The sequence below is a fragment of the Peromyscus eremicus genome, chromosome 8a (genome assembly GCF_949786415.1).
Source record: "Peromyscus eremicus chromosome 8a, PerEre_H2_v1, whole genome shotgun sequence".
Taxonomy (NCBI): domain Eukaryota; kingdom Metazoa; phylum Chordata; class Mammalia; order Rodentia; family Cricetidae; genus Peromyscus; species Peromyscus eremicus.
This window is the reverse complement of record NC_081423.1, coordinates 67013721-67032621: the sequence shown is the minus strand read 5'-3', so window position 1 is coordinate 67032621 and position 18901 is coordinate 67013721. Positions and strand designations below refer to the sequence as shown.

Here is an 18901-nt window from a genome sequence, read left to right as displayed (position 1 = left end):
AGTCTGCAGTTAGAGATGTGAATCAACTTCATAGGACTTTACGTGAACTACACAGATCATGTTATAAAAGTCAAGTTTTTGTATTATAGTTTTTCTCTCCAGTGCATGATCTCATCTACCCACCCACCCACCCATCCATCCATCCATCCATCTCCCTCCCTCCCTCTTACTAAAGATGCAGTTTGTTCACTCTCCTGAGAAGTCGAAGCAGCACTCAGTCAGTTCTCCAGTTCATTCCCTTCCCCAAAATGGCTGTCTAGTAATAGTTGATACCCTTGACAAGCTGAGACTAAGCAAAGATCTTAGAGCTGGAGAAATGCTCTGAATACTTACTTCTCTCTCTCTGTCTCTTTTTTTTTTTTTTAAAAAAAAAACAAAAAAACAAAAAAACAAAAAAAAAAAAACCTGACAGTCTACATTTGACAGACAGAAAGAAGCAGTTAGCACTACCAACCTTTGTGGCGGATGTAAGGCTTTATGTGGTTCCAGACTTTGGTCAGCAAGCTGAGTTTCAGGCGGTTATAGGGGGCGTTGGATACTAGGTTTGCAAGGCACTGCAAAAGAACAGAAACATATGTTCACACACACAAATATTTTTTCCTATTGATTTTTGTGAGTGTATATGTGGAGGTCAGAGGGCAATTGTGGGATTCTGTTTTCTCCTTCTACCACATGGATTCTGGGGATCAAACTTGGCTTGGTGGTGAGAGCCTTTACCCATGGAGCCATCCCACCAGCCCCCTCACACAATTTTAAAGGGCTATTTACTAAAAGAAAAACAGTCTTTTTAATGTCTATAGCTAGATTAGCTAAATAGGTACAGACCTCCAAACAGGTGTCTTTAATAAAATTATCACGTATACTTTTAGGTCAATTGCCTTTAGGTGATGTGAAACATTCAAACTGAAGCCTCTCTGAAGCTGGAGGTAACTTGGGACTTACCTTAATTATCTGAGTGAGGGTCTGGGACGAGGACTCCGCCACCAGAGCTAACAGAAGACATCTGTGCAGCTCTCGAATGCTGGACGCAATCGTTACAGAGAAGGGGGTGAAAGCCATTTTGTGATCAGTGGTGTCTTCAGCAACAGAAAGAAACTGCTTTGAGCCTTCCAAGATGGCAGACAAAACTTGCAAGGCACAGGCACGTGTCTGGAATTTCAAGATGATTCACAGCGATCAGTTAGAAGTCGGGATCCAGGCTCCCTTCTTTCTATACAGACTCAACTCTCCAAGTATCCAGAGCCATCTTCTTAGAAGAATGAAGGCAAGGGAGGATGTGTCATGTACTGAGGGCAGCTACAAGGTGGGCCGCTTGCACCTAAAGAAATCCTCCACCACACTGCCATGGGGCAGCAGTGAGACAGAACTCAATTCTACCACAACACACGGATCTGAAGTCCTAAGCGTGGAACTGATTAGAGACTAGAGACCTTCCTACCTAAGCACAAGGCCAATGAAAAGAGAACCCATCAGCTCCTGAGGGTATCCACTTACTTTCTACTCTAAAGCATCTGAGTGTGTGTTTGTGTATACTAACAACGGTAACTCAACACTTGGAAACACCTGGGCGTAGGAAGTAACACTGTTTGCAGTGGGGTATCTGATAAAGAATGTGAGTTGTATATGTATATGTACATGTGTGTGCACATGTATGTGCTCAGTTGCTCTCCACTTTATATTTTGAGACAGACAGACCAGGTCTCCCACTGAACCTGGAGCTCACTGATTTGGCTAGGCTGGCTGGCCAGCAAACCCGAGGGATCCACCTGCCTCCACTACCCAACTTCTGTATGGGAGCTGGGGATCTGAACTCACACCCTCGTGCTTGCACAGCATTTTATAACACGGACCCTGAATACAATCTTATAGATGGAAAGGGGAAACAGATGCACCTTAGTCAAGGGCTGCTGTTTCTTTAAGGAAGAGTCAGTTACAGATGATTGTGAGCTGACATGTAGGTTCTGGAAATCAACCCTGGGTCCTCTGGAAGAGCAGTTAGTGCTCTTAACCACTGAGCCATCGTCTTTTTTTTTTGGTTTTTCGAGACAGGGTTTCTCTGTGTAGTTTTGAGCCTTTCCTGGAACTCCCTCTGTAGTCTAGGCTGGCCTCAAACTCACAGAGATCCACCTTTCTCTGCCTCCCGAGTGCTGCGATTAAAGGCGTGTGCCACCACCGCCAGCTCCAGCCCCCATCTTATACTGTATCTAGCTACTCAAATGATTATGGAGTATTCCAATCTACTGTGGATTGTACTTTCCTTTTAGAAAGAAACCTTAAAAACAGGTAAAATATGCGATAGGGCTAACTAAAATACTCACTTTCAGTGGGTATGTGGGCCACCTAAGGAAAGCCAGGTGCTCCTCAGCGGGACTTTTTAATACTCACTGCTGTAAGGCAACAGACTCCTTTCCTTCCTTGATTAAGAGCAAGTTTCCAGAGAGGAATGGACATATCTAAACAGGGGCAGGCCTTCATCTGCCATGGGGTAGTTGCTGATGCTATGCAGACTGCCAAACCATTGTTTTTTCTTTAATGAAATTGCTTTTTTTCTCATTAAAATATGTAAATCAGTCATGATATTTTAAGATATGGGAAAATTGTTAGGTCCTTATTGTATATAAAACACTATTTTGTGCTTTCACAAAACAATACAGGCACTTTTCTAAGCTTTCGATAGCCTCCACATGCATGTATGTAAACACTGTACTGAGTCAGCCTCCACACGCATGTACACTACACTGCACTGAGTCAGCCTGCACACGCATGTATATAAACACTGCAGTGAGTCAGCCTGCACATACATGTACACTACACTGCACTGAGTCAGCCTGCACACGCATGTATGTAAACATTGCACTGAGTCAGCCTGCACACGCATGTATATAAACACTGCACTGAGTCAGCCTGCACACACATGTACACTACACTGCACTGAGTCAGCCTGCACACACATATACACTACACTGTACTGAGTCAGCCTGCACACGCATGTACACTACACTGCACTGAGTTGAGCCACTCCTGAGCTGTTCCTAACACCACAGCTTCAGTGGGGCTCACGGGAGACACCGGAGTTACATCTCAGTGTGCTCTGACTTCAAGCAAAGCCCTGGGGTAAGACAGAATCTTAGCATGTGGTCCACAGAAGTCTGTCCCCTCTTCGCCTCCTGCCTGTTAAGGTTCTCAGGTCAGGACCTGGGATGGTACGAGCGAGAACAGTGTTCCGAGACGATCAGACAGGGCAAAGGGAGAAAAGGACATAAAAATGCGCCTTACCTTTGGAGATGGGTCCTTTAATGTGAGCGTCATTAAGGACAGAGACTGGGGGCTTCCAAGCTCAGGTGTGTCAGGAACAAAGGCTGACCAATAGCCATAGAGAACTCTTTTTTCTATCGATTTGACAGTAGAAAGAAAGCAAGCTAATGCCCCTTGGCGAACCTTGGCTTGGTATGACCTTTGATAGTGAGAAGAAAGTTTTAATACGTTTTTAAAAATGCAAACGGAAAGGCTATTTATTCCAACCAGTTCAAATGATTTGAGAAATTAAGCATCCTGAGTATCCCTAAGGATGTTACCATCTCTTTCAAAGTATGATCAAAACATGTTAGGTAATTTTGCTACAAGCTATTAATAATAAGGCTGATTAAAAACCAAGCAGAGAATAAACCAAGTAACATCTTGGTTAGAAAACCAGAGTTAGACAAGAAACAGTGCAGTGTATCCATGCAGCTATTCAATGGATTCTCCCACCCCCGCCAATGACCTTACGTGGGCCACAGCGCTTGAGGTGGCTGCACACACACACAGCCCTTGCCCTTGACAGGCTTTTTAGTGCAAGTGACAGATGGTTCAGGAAGGAACTGTACCACACTTTCCATGACACCAGGGCAAAAGTAAATAACAGGGTCATGTAACAGACAGCCTAAGTCAGAATGGAGGTGTTGGAAAAGTTTCCCAGGAAACATGACTTGTGAGCTCATTGTGAAGAGGTCTAGTGGTTAACAAGATGAAAAGGCCAGAGAGAAGCAAAGAGTCACAGAAGCAGATCCTGCAAGTAGTCATGGGTCAAAGGATGCAAAGACCCCATGTGAAGGGGACCTTCAAGGTCAACGCCACACAGCAGACAGGTTCTTAAGTCACATGCAACCGCAAATGCCAGGTAGAACATTATAACAAAATACTACTACCTCATTTTGCCCTGCATGCCTCCTTCCGAATCGGAATAGTCTGACTCACTGCTGCTGACTCTCTTCCAGCTGGAGGAGGCGAAGGGCCAGGAGACCTGCTCTCTTCCTGCAGCTCTGCCCCCATCCACAGGCAAACTCTGGGAGCCCCGGGGGGAGGAGCACCAAGCATTCTCGCCACACGTGTTTACCCTGCCCGTGCTGAGGCCTGGGGCCGCTTCCACTTCACCACTGGATTCTTCCTCCTCCTCCTCTTTCTCCCCTTGCTGGGTTTTCTTTGGTTTTACTTTGTGTTTTTTCTTTTTGTTCTGATTTTAGAAGCAAAGACATAATATATACATATATATATATATATATATATACACACACACATACACATATATACATACTTAAATATATTTATTTATACATATACATAAAAATACATATTATGATAGTCATTCCAAAACTACTTTGTAACTGAAATCATTGGTACTTTTTTATTTGAAAGTGACTGGAGATGTTCCCGAAATGCAGTTTGAAGAAGGGAAAAAAAAAAGGACAGAAGCAAAGTGTGGCAGGATGTGCCAGGCATGATGCATGATGTACAGTACTGAACTCCTAGAAACAAGGAATGAGGTTCATGGACACAGCAACCGTGTAGCCTGGGCTTCTTCCAAGTGACTCTGGAATCACTTCTCTGGGCGTCACCTCCCTCACCTGCAAGCACCAGGCAGAGCTGTAGAAAAACAGGCCTTCTCCAGAGCTCCTTCCAGAGCTCCAAAGCCTGGGGAACATGAGCACAGCACCTGTCACCCCGGGGCAGCAAGTGTGCCTCTAGACAGAAGCACGGGAGGTGGCGGGCGTTGCACACGATGCCTGTTCTAGGCCCTCGGGTTATGCAGTAAAGATACTAAGTAAAGACTCTTTCTTTCTGTTCTACTTCTTTCTATCTGGCATCCAAGTATCCTTGGGATCTGTACCTTCCCCTCGTCTACTACTTAAAGTGGTCCTGACCTACCCTTTCTAGTTGCAAAACCATGTGGTTTTTCTCAGTCACAAATCTGACCACGTCATTTTCCTATATGACTTTTCCATCACCTACAAGATAAATCCCAGACTGTAGCATCCTGTGTAAGACCCCTCCACACACCTGCAATGTGGCTCCGTCGGCGACATGAGCCACGCATGCTCTTACTCCATGTGTCTATGTGGCTCTGCTTCCCTTTATCCCCATCCTGTTATTCATTCTGGAGCCTCCATTTAGCCACCACATCTTAAGCAAACCTCTTTCTCCTCCATTTGGACTGTGTGCTCTGGATGTGCCGCCCTCGGAGTACTTTGTGGGTGTTTTGGTGAAGGAAATTACAGGCCTGTAATGGTCTATCCATCTTTATCCAAAATTCCTAAGGATAGGCAGAATCTGTGTGTGTGTGTGTGTGTGTGTGTGTGTGTGTTTTAACATATATACACCCATGCACGGGTGTATGGAGGCCAGAGGTCTACCTTGTGTATCTTTGTTTAACCCTTTCCACCTCATTTTTTTGAGACAGGTTCTCTCAGTGAATCTGGAACTCACTGAACAGCCAAACTGGGTGGCCAGTGAGTCCTCAGGACCCACTTGTCTCCACATTTGCAGTGCTGGGGTTACACAAGTGTGACAGCAGGTTGGTTTGTCTGTTTGTTTGATACAGGTGGCAGGGACAGGAACTCAGACCCTTGTGTTTGTGCAGGTGGTCCTTTACCCATCCAGCCATCTCTCCGGCCTCCAGTGCCTCCATTCTTCATGCTTTCCCCAATGTCTTAGGACAATACGTGTTTAATAAATAACAGATGAAGGAGTTTCCAACTGAAGCATTCTTTGTCTGCTGTCACATTTCTAGATAGAAATCTTGGCCACACATCTGTATGCTCCAAGGGAACTGAGGGAGAAAAACAGCTGTCTACAGAGGCTGGGAAATGTGACAGTAGCATCATGGAGACAGTGACCTGACAGGCAGCTGGGCTTCTGTGGCTCTAGAGAAGAACTGCCACGTTATGGCCCAAAGCCTGCTTCTACAATTAAGCTTTACTGGAATTGCAGCCCATCTGCTTCCACAGAGAATCCCTGGTTGCTTTTGCATTATGGTACCATGATAGCCAGCCCTTTACAAAAGATATTGTATTACAAAAGTGTATTGATTCTTCTTGGTTTTGAGAGGCTAGGAATGAGCCTTCACAGCACTGGATGTAAAGCAAATGCTTGTTTGTAGTGGTTACACTGTCTAGACCTCTCAGAAGTACAAAGCGCTCTAACTGGTATTCTTAGCAATCTGATCAATTTAACATTTCTATATTAACTACACTAACTTGAAAACAAACTCGCAGTGGCCTTTTGAGGCAGCCGAGAAGCAAATCATAGAAAGCACACACAGCAAGCACTCAGGTGATCCACAGCTGAATCTCAATGGACAGAAACGTACCACAGACGGTCGAGCAGCACTGGGTTCCGGTTGCTGTGGTCTAACAGGCGATCGCCCATCATACTGAGGGAGCGGAGTTGGGTACAGCACCGCAGGCATCTCTATGTTTAATCCCGGGAGTCCGTGAAACATGGCTTTCTAACAGTGAGAAGTGAGGAAGAACAAACGTCACATGAATCATCAACAGAATCAAAATGTTTAAAAACTACTACAGAATAAAAGAGACAAAGGAAACACCTAAGGCCAGTACTGAAAGAAGTGCTTAGTCTCATCTGTGTCCATGCCCCACAGATGAGGTTCCTGACCTCATCTGATTTCGGAAGTCTGCAGGGTTGGGCGTGGCAAGTACTGGAATGGGTGAGGGAGGAGCTTAATCTTGTCTACATACAGCTGAATCTTCACAGGCCACACCAGATTAGGCTTGGTTTTAGTGCATCTATAATTTTTGTTTATCAAATCACTTTTATCCCATTATTTTATTGATCACAAACTGTTTAAACTAATTCATTTTTTAAATACCAATCCTTTATTATTTTTATTTTTAGATTTATTTGTGTGCATGAGTGTTTTGCTTGCATGTATGTGTGTGTACCAAGTGCCTGTGGAGGTCAGAAGAGGGGTCGGATCCCTTGTAACTGAAGTTGTGAATGATTGTGACTGGGTCCTCTGTGAAAGGAACAAGTACTCTTAACCACTGAGCCATCTCTCCAGCCCCTAATTTATCATTTTTATTTATTCATCTATATCCCTATCTGTCCCATTTAGGGATTAAGAGAAAATTATTAAAATATTGGTCACAAAGCTAGACTGTCACAGATGACTTTGACCTGAAGTGAACACTGAGCTTCTGACTCTTCTTGGCTGAACTGAGGATCACTGGGTCTCAAAGGGTGACCTGACTTTCCCATTGTGCGCAGGCTCAGAAGCTAGTAATGGCAGCCTACTGCTGCCTACAGTACAAAAAGGTGAAGGCAGGTTCAAGAAAATCTGTAATTAAATTATCTACAGATCATACCTCACCACTGATTCCTTTCTGAGATGCCAAAGGAATTCTTAAAACTTCGATCTATCGACTGTGGTTTTCTCTGCTCTTAATTTCAACTGAGCATGCTTGAATATGAACATTTTATTGCGCTCTTATTATCCATATATGAACTTCTAATACCTTACAGCTAGCCACAGAGAGCTGAGAGGATATAGACAGCCCCCACACTTGGGGCGTGTGTCCCTCACACTTGGGTGTGAAACTGTGAAGACACGCCTCACCTTTAGCACGGCGAGGAGTGCTCCCAGGTGCTCAGTCTGTGTCATCCTCATCTTCCCACCGTTAAGAAGTGACTGTATGCCTTTCAGTGCATTCTGTAACAACTGAGGGCGGGGAGGCAGAGATGCAAGTTAGAAGGCAGAATAAGACCTGGTTCCGCAGGGACCAACTCTGTAGCAGTTAGAAGGGAAGAGAAAAAAGTCTTCTAGATGAAGGAAAACTTCATGAGGCATACAGAGCAGAGATAGGGATAGAGCTGAGGAGCACTCTGGGCAGCCTTCCAGAAGAGCTCTCTTATTGTACACACTTAGGAACCAGCAAGTGTAAGTGATGAGCAAGAAAAAGGGTGGGTGAGACAGTAGAAATGGTACAGAGGGCCTGTGAGATGGCTCAGCAGGTACAGCCACCTGCCGCCAAGCCTGACAACCTGAGTTCAGTTCCCAGGACCCACTCGGTGACAGGAGAGAACCAACTTCTCCAGCATGTCCTCTGAGCTCCACACAAGTGCTATGGCATGTCCATGCTCACATACATATAACATAATGTGCCATTTAAAAAATTTTTAGCCGGGCAGTGGTGGTGCATGCTCTTAATCCCAGCACTTGGTAGGCAGAGGCAGGCAGATCTCTGAGTTCGAGGCCAGCCTGGTCTACAAAGTGAGTTCCAGTACAGCCAGAACCATTTACAGAGAAACCCTGGCTCAAAAATAAATTTTTTTTTTTTTTAAAGAAGCAGAGAGAAGTGAGGAGCTCTGTAATAAACTGTATCTCAGACAGGTACCAAAAATAACTTTTACTACCTTGGATCTATAATTTTTAAAATATATACTTCTGAATTTAAAGCATGTATCACATTTGTCATTAAGAAAAGATTATTGAACAGGTTTTCTTCTGTCTTACCTTAAAATCAGTCATAATCACTATATTGTTTTTAGATTCAGGAGGAGAAAGAATATGGGCTTTTAAAAGTTGTCAAAACAAAACTTAAAGCAAACCAAATGGTTCCTTATCATTTGAATCCAAAGATGTGGCTTCAGCCCTGACTTAAAGACACCATTTACATATACATGTAGCTCTATCTTTCCAGACCAAACTAATACATCAGTCAATCCTCTAGCCTTTGTTCTATGCCTACAATGTTCGGATGTTAATAGCAGTCCCACCTACCATGCAAAATGTTATATCATCCATATCAGATGATTTTGGAGACTGTAAAATGGTCAAGAAAGCTTGGAAACAGACGTTCTGGTAGGACTCCTCCAGGTATGGCTGTCCTGGCACACTAAAACACATGTAGAGAAATGTAAATGGAGATGGAGCTTTTCTGTCTCGTCTACCTGTTCCCAAATACCAGGCAGCCGCTTCCCAAATTACCAGAGACTTACATTAATTATAAATGCTTGGCCATTAGCTCAGGCTTATTACTAACTAGATCTTACAATGTAACCCATTTCTATTATTCCATGTACTGCCTTGAGGCTCATAGCCTTTACCTCTGTTCTCTGTCTGGCTCACGACTCTTCCGACTCTGCCCTTCTTCATCCCCACCTTTGGTTTTTTCCACCAAACCTTATCCTGCCTGGCTATTGGCCAAACCAGATTGATTATTAACCAATGAGAGCAACACACATTCACAGTGTATAGAAGGATCATCCCACAGCAGAGAAAACAATTCAAGTAGTCTCCTTTGAAACAGTGCTTATCAATAGATAAGCATTAACAACAGCAATGCAGACTGCTAAGTCTGGAACACATCTCTGAACACTACTGTGCTCCAGAAATGGCATTTTGGCTGATTAGTTACTGTTGGACTAGCACAGGCCTGAACACATATGAAGTGGGAAGAGAAGTTTCTATAGAGAAATGTCAGAGATGTGTAGTGGAGGAGGTGTGTAGAAGAAACAATCTTTTTTTCGGTTCTGCCATTCAGTCATAGGAGGGAAATACCGCAGACAGATCCTGCGGAGTGAGACTATGATGAGTCGGCTTTCACTGGACAACAAAGTGCTATCCAGAGACAGGGTCAAGTTTGTGCTGTCCGTTTGCTACTGCATACTACAGACCGGCTGCATCTTCTTAAAGAAGAAACTGGACTTAACAGAAACTTTCACAAGAGTCTAAATTCACATGAATATTCTTTCCAACAGAATATGATTAAAATGTACACTAACAGAAAATAAACTGACATACTGCACACCTCTCACTCTAGCGTGCTTTTCTCCCTTCATTTCTTGATAGGTTTTCTTTAATTAAAAACAAACAATATAAGATAACCTTGTTAAATGACATGGAAAAGGTTCTTTCTCTTTTTGTTTATTGAGACACAGTCTCACAGCTTTTGCCCAAGCTGGTCTGGAACTTGCTATGTAGGATAGCCTGAAGCTAAGGATCCTCTTGCCTCAGCCTCCTGAGTACTGGGATCCCAGGCACGCGTCACTAGGCATAGCTTAAGCTAGGTTATTTTTCTAAGTTGGTTCTGGCTTCAGGCAGACAGAACAATCTACGAAGGGCCCAGGAGAGGTCCTACCTTCTACTGTTGGGAAGCCTGGTTGCATCTACATACCTGAGACATAAATTTGCCATACAATGCACTGCAGCTCTCCGGACTTCAGGATCAGAGTGAGTTGAGTCACTCAACTTCATCAAGAGGCCGCTCTTGCCTAGCAAGTCTGGGAGATACTGAAAGAAATATCAACAGTGTGGGTATAACAACAGCTTCTAGGAAGACTATACTTGTTAGACAATATTTTCTTAACTAAAGGACAGTTAAATATCAAAAAAATTAGCTATTAGGTAAATCCATCAAAGGCTACCCAAACATATGTCAGGAATCAGTAGTAAAAATCATTACTAGGTAATTGCTGGGGCTCTTTAGTCTTGGATACATGGATGAAGGATGATGATGATGATAACAATAGTCAACAGTTATAGAGTGCCAAGCACTGTTTCACTTCATCCTCAGAGCGATATCTTACACATGAATAAGTAAGGCTCCAAGGGACTCAGTAAGTAAGGCTATACATGCGTTAGTGGCAGGATGGATACTTGGAAACAGGTATTTTGACTCTCAAGTCTGTGCTACTAGCCTTTCAAAGGAAAGACATAATAGTTTAAATTACCTGTCACAGTTAGCTTCAGTAATCAACCTGACAAAGCTAGAGTCACCTGGGAAGAGGGGACCTCAACTGAGGAATTGTCTCCATCAGATTGGAAATATTTGTGGGGCATTTTCTTAATTGCTAACTGATGTAGAAGGTTCCAGCCCACTGTGGGTGGCACCATCTCTAGGCAGTTGGGCCTGCGCTGTATAAAAAAAGATAGCTGAGCAAGCCAGAGGAAGCAAGCTGGTAAGCAGCATCTCTCTGTGGTTTCTGCTACAGTTCTTGCCCCAGCTTCTCTGGATGACAGGCTATAAGCTGTAAAATGAAATAAACCCTCCCTTCCTCTAGTTGCTTTTGGTTGTGGTGTTTATCACAGCAACAGAACACAACCCAAGACACTACCTTTTGACATTTTGAACCATTGCAGTAAACCAGAGCTGCCAGGGCTTGAAGAATTTCCATGTGTGTCCAAGAGCTACACTGCTGAATAGCTGAGATCGTATAGGTCAACAGGAAATCCAAGTTCTGCTCATCCACAACCACCTAACAAGAAAGGAAAAAATACAGGTGATCTAACATAAGAGAGTACATGTTCATCTTCTTTGTACCAAAGCATTAGCTCTATGTTTGATCAAGATGGGAGAGACCGTCTCCTTGCTACAGAGTCTCTATCTCCTTTGAGATCTCCAAAGTAGAACCTGGTAGTCCTGTAACTTTTCCTGGAACTAATCAGTAACTGACAACTATAAATACAGATACAAGATTCAATACACTGAAATATTTTAACTCAATTAAATTGATTTAATCCATAGAAATTGTTCAACTAACACACAGCAAATAAACATATCTGCTAACTATGTATCTGTCACAATGTAAGAGGAATGCAACAAGAAGATATGACACATCCCAGTTCCTAAGAGTTTATAATCTTCTTGAGAAAGAATGGTCTAATCAAAAACCAATTTATGGACATTCAAGTTCATATTTAGTGTCGTCAAATGCCCGAAAGCTGGTTATGGGCTGCAGACGCCACAGGTGACATGAAGTTATCCAACTGCCAGTGACACAGAGATGAAGCACAATAGTAAAAATTCAGAAGCCACTCCACATCTGTGTGTGACATTCTGAACTTGGAAGCAACCTCATCTCATCTAACACACACAGCAGTTACACACCAGCATCTAACACACACAGCAGTTACACACCGGCATCTAACACACACAGCAGTTACACACCAGCATCTAACACACACAGCAGTTACACAGCAGTTACACACCAGCATCTAACACACACAGCAGTTACACACCAGCATCTAACACACGCAGCTGGTTACACACCGGCATCTACCACACGCAGCTGGTTACACACCGGCATCTACCACGCACAGCATTTACACACCGACATCTACCACACGCAGCTGGTTACACACCGGCATCTAACATACACAGCAGTTACACACCAGCATCTAACACACACAGCAGTTACACAGCAGTTACACACCGGCATCTAACACACACAGCTGGTTACACACCGGCATCTAACACACACAGCAGTTACACACCAGCATCTAACACACACAGCAGTTACACACCAGCATCTAACACACGCAGCAGTTACACACCAGCATCTAACACACACAGCAGTTACACACCGGCATCTAACACACACAGCAGTTACACACCGGCATCTAACACACACAGCTGGTTACACACCAGCATCTAACACACAGCGGTTACACACCAGCATCTAACACACACAGCAGTTACACACCAGCATCTAACACACACAGCAGTTACACACCGGCATCTAACACACACAGTAGTTACACACCAGCATCCATCCTCTTGCCCGGCAGCAGGGTTCTGGTTTTATTTGAATGCCCTCCTCTCCTGCAGTCTGAAGGATTCTGGTTGACACAATGCCAAATGATATGTGTACGTTCATCTACTCAAGGATTTACTTAGTTTTACAGATGGAGAACTGCAGAACAGACCTTGATAGAAATAACTGTGGACTTTTTATCCTGGGGCTCTCTGTTCCCAAGATACTTGTGGGATTTTATGTAAATCACAAAAATAATAGTTTTAGGAAAAGGGAAAAATATTGGTAGGAAAGAAATAGGGAATCGTGTAATTGTGTTCTGCGATATATCTTGGTCATTCTATTTTCCATGAAAAAAAAAGAAAGCTAAGATATACTCTTATTAAGCGTTGCTTTTTTGGTGGTACTGTTGCTGTGATTGAACCTATGGCATCATGGGTGCCAGGCCTTGCAAGGCTTCAGCAATGAGTTACATTCCCAGCTCAGGGCACTTTGCTTTTCCAAGCTTTTCAAAAGACAGGATAACTGACCTGGGCATGGTAGCAAGCATCTGTAATCTCAACACTTTAAACATGAACAAAAAGATCAGAAGGTCAAGGTCTTTCTCAGGCCAACCTGACCAAAGATCCTGTCTCCAAACAAAACAAAAAGATGAGCCTACTATATGTGCATTCACAATCTGAGTCCTAAAGTTACATACACGATTACCTGTAATCTGTTAAGTAGAAGATGGATCAGCTGAGACACTTTGCTGACAAGGTGATTTTGATTAAGAGGCACCAACTGACAAGCCCGCACAAGAAGAGCACTGACATCCTATTGAAAAAAAAAAAAGATAAATGCACTGGTCAGCCAAGAACACCCCAAAGCACAGTCAAATAATGGGAAAAGTATAGTGAACGTTCCACGCTCAGTGAGGAAAAATATCTGAGTGAAAGTTGAGGCAGAAAATAAGGGTTAGCGGAATGATATAACAAGAATTAGGAAGTATTAAAAAGAAGGAAAAGAACTTTTACCATACAGTACAATCACATAACAAAAGGGCTTCCAGCATAAAAAAGCACACACGCTACAGCTAAAAATACTAAGTGAGCCAGACAGTCAATGCTATTGAGCAAATCAGAAACAACCCTTACATGACTCTTACATAAAATCAGAAAAATTACAAAAAAAAAAAAGAAAGAAAGAAAGGAAAAGAAAAAAGAAGACGCTATCCACAAATTACACCAGCTACTGTTGATTGCTAAACAAAAAGGCTCTGGGCCAGGTTAAAAGGCTAGCTCTTTTGACTCCAAAGGTGAAACAAACATTTCCCTGAACCACAAAGAATTTACAGTCTAGCGAGGGAGACAGAAAACACAAATAATGACAATAAATTAAGAACAGAAAGAATTCCGTATAAACTCGGTAGGAAGGACTCCTGAAGATGAATTTTAAGCAGAATCTGGAATGGTCTGAAGAATGAACAGACAAGTAATCAAAAAGCAAATGATGGGAATGGAGTGCGGGAAGCCGTGGAGATGTGGGAAGCCGTGGAGATGTGGGAAGCCCTCAGGTGCTCGAACAGCAGCAAGCTGCAAAAGACTGCACCCAGGGTCCAAGAGGAGAGGGGGAGGAAAGTGGGAGGGCACACCTGCTGCTGTTGCACAAAACATCAAAGCATATAAATCAAAGTTCCCTTAACTTCACTCTTTTTTTTTTTTTTTTTTTTTCCCGAGACAGGGTTTCTCTGTGTAGCTTTGCGCCTTTCCTGGAACTCACTTGGTAGCCCAGGCTGGCCTCGAACTCACAGAGATCCTCCTGGCTCTGCCTCCCGAGTGCTGGGATTAATTCCACTCTGCTCCCTTTTCCGTGTGAGCTCTTCTGGATTTTCCCCCCCTTCATATGTAAATGTACACTTATTTTTAAAATTCTCCTCTCTCCTTGAGCCCCACACTTGTCTCTTACTCTATAGACTGTTTTATTTATTTTTATTTATTTATTTATTTATTTTTTGAGCTGAGGATCGAACCCAGGGACTTGCGCTTGCTAGGCAAGCACTCTATCACTGAGCTAAATCCCCAACCCTAGACTGTTTTATTAAGCAGCTTGCTTCTGCCATTTGCCAATATACATTGAAAATTTCTAATTAGGTTTACACTTTTATGGGTTTGTTTGTTTTGTTTTATTTTTTTTTAACCAAATAGTAGATTCTGGCAAAGAACAGTCTGGAAAGGGGCTAGACGGGAGGAAGATCAGTGAGAGACCAGGGGAATAGTCTAGGCAAGAATTATTTTGCCTAAAGCACAGACCATGGGAATAAAGGAGAGAGAGCGAACTGAGAAACATGTTTGAGACAGACTCTGAAGAAATTTAATCTGACAGGCTCCAGGATAAAGGGGAGAAGCAGCGTGTGCGTCTTGTGGGTCTTTGGGGGCGGGGTGGGGTAGATGAACTGGGGACAGGAGTGTGGGAGACAAAGTATTCACCTTTGAGAGCTACCAAGTTGGAGGTGTTTGTGGGCCATGGCAGGACTGGCTCAAGGACTCAGGGAATTAGTGATTTACAAGGTCTGATGTGTATGAGTAAGATTCCTCTGGCAGTAGGAGCGAGGCAAACGAGGAGGAGCTAGAGCTAGGACGGAAACAAAACAGAAAAGACAGGCACTAAGGCAAACTTAGGCTCCAATTCTAGCTCTGCCATTTGCCAAAACCGTGACGCTGGATCTTTGTGAGTTTCAGTGTGTTCATCAATGAAACCAACTAAACATTATCCTCGACATTCCTGCAATCGCTCACCAGGGTTGGCAGCTGAGGGCGTTAGAACAGAAACCTTTGGAAGATGCTAGCTTGCAAACTTTCCGATGGAGGGCAGAGACTATGGCACCGACAGAGGGAGAAACCCAGTCGGGAACTAAGTCATCCGGTGGACCAGTGACACCCGGAGGGGCCGGAGAGAGGAACCAGCCGTAGTCCCGGAAGGGTGCGGCGCGCCGCCTACCTCGGGGGCCACGCCGCCTCCTTCGCCGTAGTTCTCGGAGATGAGCTGGTCGAAGAGCAGGTGGATCTCCATGCGGGACACGGTGCTGTCATCCGGCTGCAGCGCGCGGAGCCTGGCAGACAAGCGGCGGAACCCATCGTCCCGTTCGGGCGACAGCTCCCGCCCGGCCTCTCGCGACTGCCCACAAGGAAGCGAGGAAGCGACCTGCACCGCCGCCATTTTTCCTACGTGAGCTCGCTGGGAAATACTTCCGGCGCACCGCTAGGGGCAGGGCTTCGCTGTGTTCTCTAGTTCCGGAAAGCTTTATTGAGCTATAGGTTTGCAAGTGGTGGTGTTATTAGTGTATCATTCTTTCAGCCTGGTGTCTTGTAAAAGGTGGCAGAAATAAGGCTCGGAAACTTCGTCATCCACACCTCCTTATCCTCTCACAAAGTTCGCTCCTGGGCAGGGCTGACATAGCTAGAGTTTCGAGATTCGGGCTGGAGTTGGAAAGCACTCCTGTAGATGGCAGGGACAGAAATGCTAACTATGTGACATCTTCCACTCTTACATCGTATCAGAATCCTTGATCTCCTTTACCCCTAGGCACAAAAGTACCCCCACCCAGTGAGATAAACTGGTTGTTATAGCAATGATTGTCATTGCTTGACACCAAGAATCTGAAGCAGTACTTAAGACACGTTCAAACATTGCACGGAGCTGAAAGGATGTAGAGCCTCGTTTTTTTTTTTTTTTTTTTTTTTTTTTTTTTGTTTGTTTGTTTGTTTTACCACAATAGAGGTATGAAGAGACTGTGTGAACAGTCTGGGTTTAGCAACATGGATGACCCACATAAAGTATTATTCCAGACTGAATGACCTTTTATTATAGAATATATTGCGGCTAAGCTGTGAGTTTCTGGTCTCAGGGCAGGAGGTTGGTGTGTAGGGGCTGCTACCATGTAACTCAAGCCAATGCAAGAAGTCTTCAAAGGTCTCTCTGGGAACTCTGTATATTTTTTTTCCCTTCAGTTGGTGATGACCACAGAATAGGTATGTTCATTTTCTTGGTGGACTCACATTGCCATCCACAAGGATAGATACTATCATAACTCAACATATTGGCATTAGTAGCTTTTCCGCTGTTAGGATAGGATACCTGAGAGGAACGGTTTAAAGGAAGGAGGATTTATTTTGGCTCACGATTTCAGAGGTTTAGGGTTGTGCTTGGCTGGATCTCCTGCTTTGCTCTGTAGTAAAGCAGAATTTATCATGACAACAGGTGTGTTTGGTTGAAGCTGTCCACCTAAAGCAACCAGGAAGTGGCAAGAAACAAGGTGGGCCCAGGGCAAAATGCCCCAGTGACCTACCTCCTCCAGTAATGCCCCTGCTTTCTAAACAGTGCCATCAACTATAGACCAATTGCCTTCAACGTATGAGTCTGTGGGAGACATGTCATATTCAAACCATAACAACCTCCGACCAAATAATTCAAGTAGCATGGAGACTTTTACAATGATGATTTATTAAAAGAAACACCTCCTGGCCCCTCCCCACTGTGCTCCTTGTAATCTCCATCCATGACCTCCATTTTCAACTGCTTTCTTGGACATGGAGCTCCAGACAGGCATATTTTTTTTCCAAGTAGAAGCTATAGAAAGAGAGGAGCAATTATGAGAGAAGATGAGACCATTCTTAGTTGGAGAAATAGATATAAAATAAAATATATAATATAAAAATTATACTTGAGACCTGCTGTTTGGGGGTACCTGGCTACCCAGAATGCAATGAGAAACAGTAGTTCTTGATTCTGGAAATCCAAAGCAGTGTCAAGAAGCCAGCAAGCACTACAGGTGGGCGGGACAAATACAATGTTCTGAACATGAACAGTTTGGGTTTGTTTTAATTTATTAGTATTTGTGTTTACGTTTGTGTATGTGCAGTTATGTGCATGTTATGGCATACGTGTGAGAGGACAAAGGACAGGTTTTGGGAGCCAGTTCTCTCCTTCCACCATGTGGATTCTAGGGATCAACTCAGATCGACATTCTTGGCTGTAGGAGCCTCTACCCATTGAACAGTCTGTTGGCCCAAACAGTTTGGTGTTTAGAGTTCATTCTAAATCTGCTAATACCATTTAACCATATTAATACAACTTAATCACTGTAGTGCTTTATTATTCTTTTTTCAATTAATGGGTACTGAATTAAAAAGGGAAATTTATATAATAATATGAATCCCATCAAATTTTTAACAGAGAAAGCATCTGCTTAGGTCAATATGGCAATGTGAATCAAGGGCCTCATATGAGAATGTCCTTTGATCATGGATTATGTATGTCAGGTTGTATCCCAAAAGAATTAATAAGGGTGTGCACATTTTAATAGTCATTATGGTCATGTTAATATTATAAGACAAATATCTTAAATGTACATTTACAGAGATTGCTGGTAGAAGAGTCTATACAAAGGACTACAGAGAATGCAAAGATGGTGGGCTGGGACTGAGGATAAGTACTGATATGAAAATTGTTGATTCATGGGGCTGGAGAGATGGCTCAGAGGTTAAGAGCACTGGCTGCTCTTCCAGAGGTCCTGAGTTCAATTCCCAGCAACCACATGGTGGCTCACAACCATCTGTAATGAGATCTGGCGTCCTCTTCTGGCTTGCAGGCTGAACATTCACTGTATACATAATAAATAAGTAAATGTTTAAAAAAAAAAAGAAAATTGTTGATTCATTATTTTTAAATTAAATAGCTAAGGAATCAAAAGGCTACAAGATTCTTGTTTTTAAATATATTTTTTATATTTGTGCATAGTTAAATATGTACCATAGTCATAAACAGACATCATTTTGGGGTGATGAATAATGGGTGATTTTTATCTTCTTGCTCAATTATTGTCTGATTTTTCTCCTGGGTAGCCTGGGTTGGGAAATTATTCTGAAGGTTTGGAAAGCAACCATCCTGTGGTAGGTGTATCTTCTTCATAGAGGAAAAAAAAGGGAGACGCTATAGGGAAACACATAGGATCCTATCCTACCAATTTCTGGAAAGTCTCTTGGGGGTCAAATGTATAACATGCCCAGTCTAGGCAAGATTTCAGGTAACAGTAAGGGCCAGATGTTTTTAC

General features: G+C 43.4%; 1 protein-coding gene across 1 annotated transcript in view; it reads right to left on the bottom strand.

The window, feature by feature from the left end:
* The window catches only part of Heatr6 (HEAT repeat containing 6), a 31655-nt gene extending 15631 nt beyond the window's left edge, over positions 1–16024 (bottom strand). Inside the window, exons 1-11 of the mRNA XM_059271360.1 lie at positions 15790–16024; positions 13519–13626; positions 11392–11532; positions 10452–10567; positions 9056–9170; positions 7892–7993; positions 6626–6763; positions 4188–4492; positions 3277–3454; positions 943–1149; positions 455–554 (exon numbers count right to left, since the gene is read on the bottom strand). Coding sequence (XP_059127343.1) covers positions 455–554; positions 943–1149; positions 3277–3454; positions 4188–4492; positions 6626–6763; positions 7892–7993; positions 9056–9170; positions 10452–10567; positions 11392–11532; positions 13519–13626; positions 15790–16008 — 1729 coding nt within the window. The 5' untranslated portion in view covers positions 16009–16024. The remainder of the gene's footprint in view (positions 1–454; positions 555–942; positions 1150–3276; positions 3455–4187; positions 4493–6625; positions 6764–7891; positions 7994–9055; positions 9171–10451; positions 10568–11391; positions 11533–13518; positions 13627–15789) is intronic.
* Between the last annotated feature and the right edge of the window lie 2877 nt (positions 16025–18901).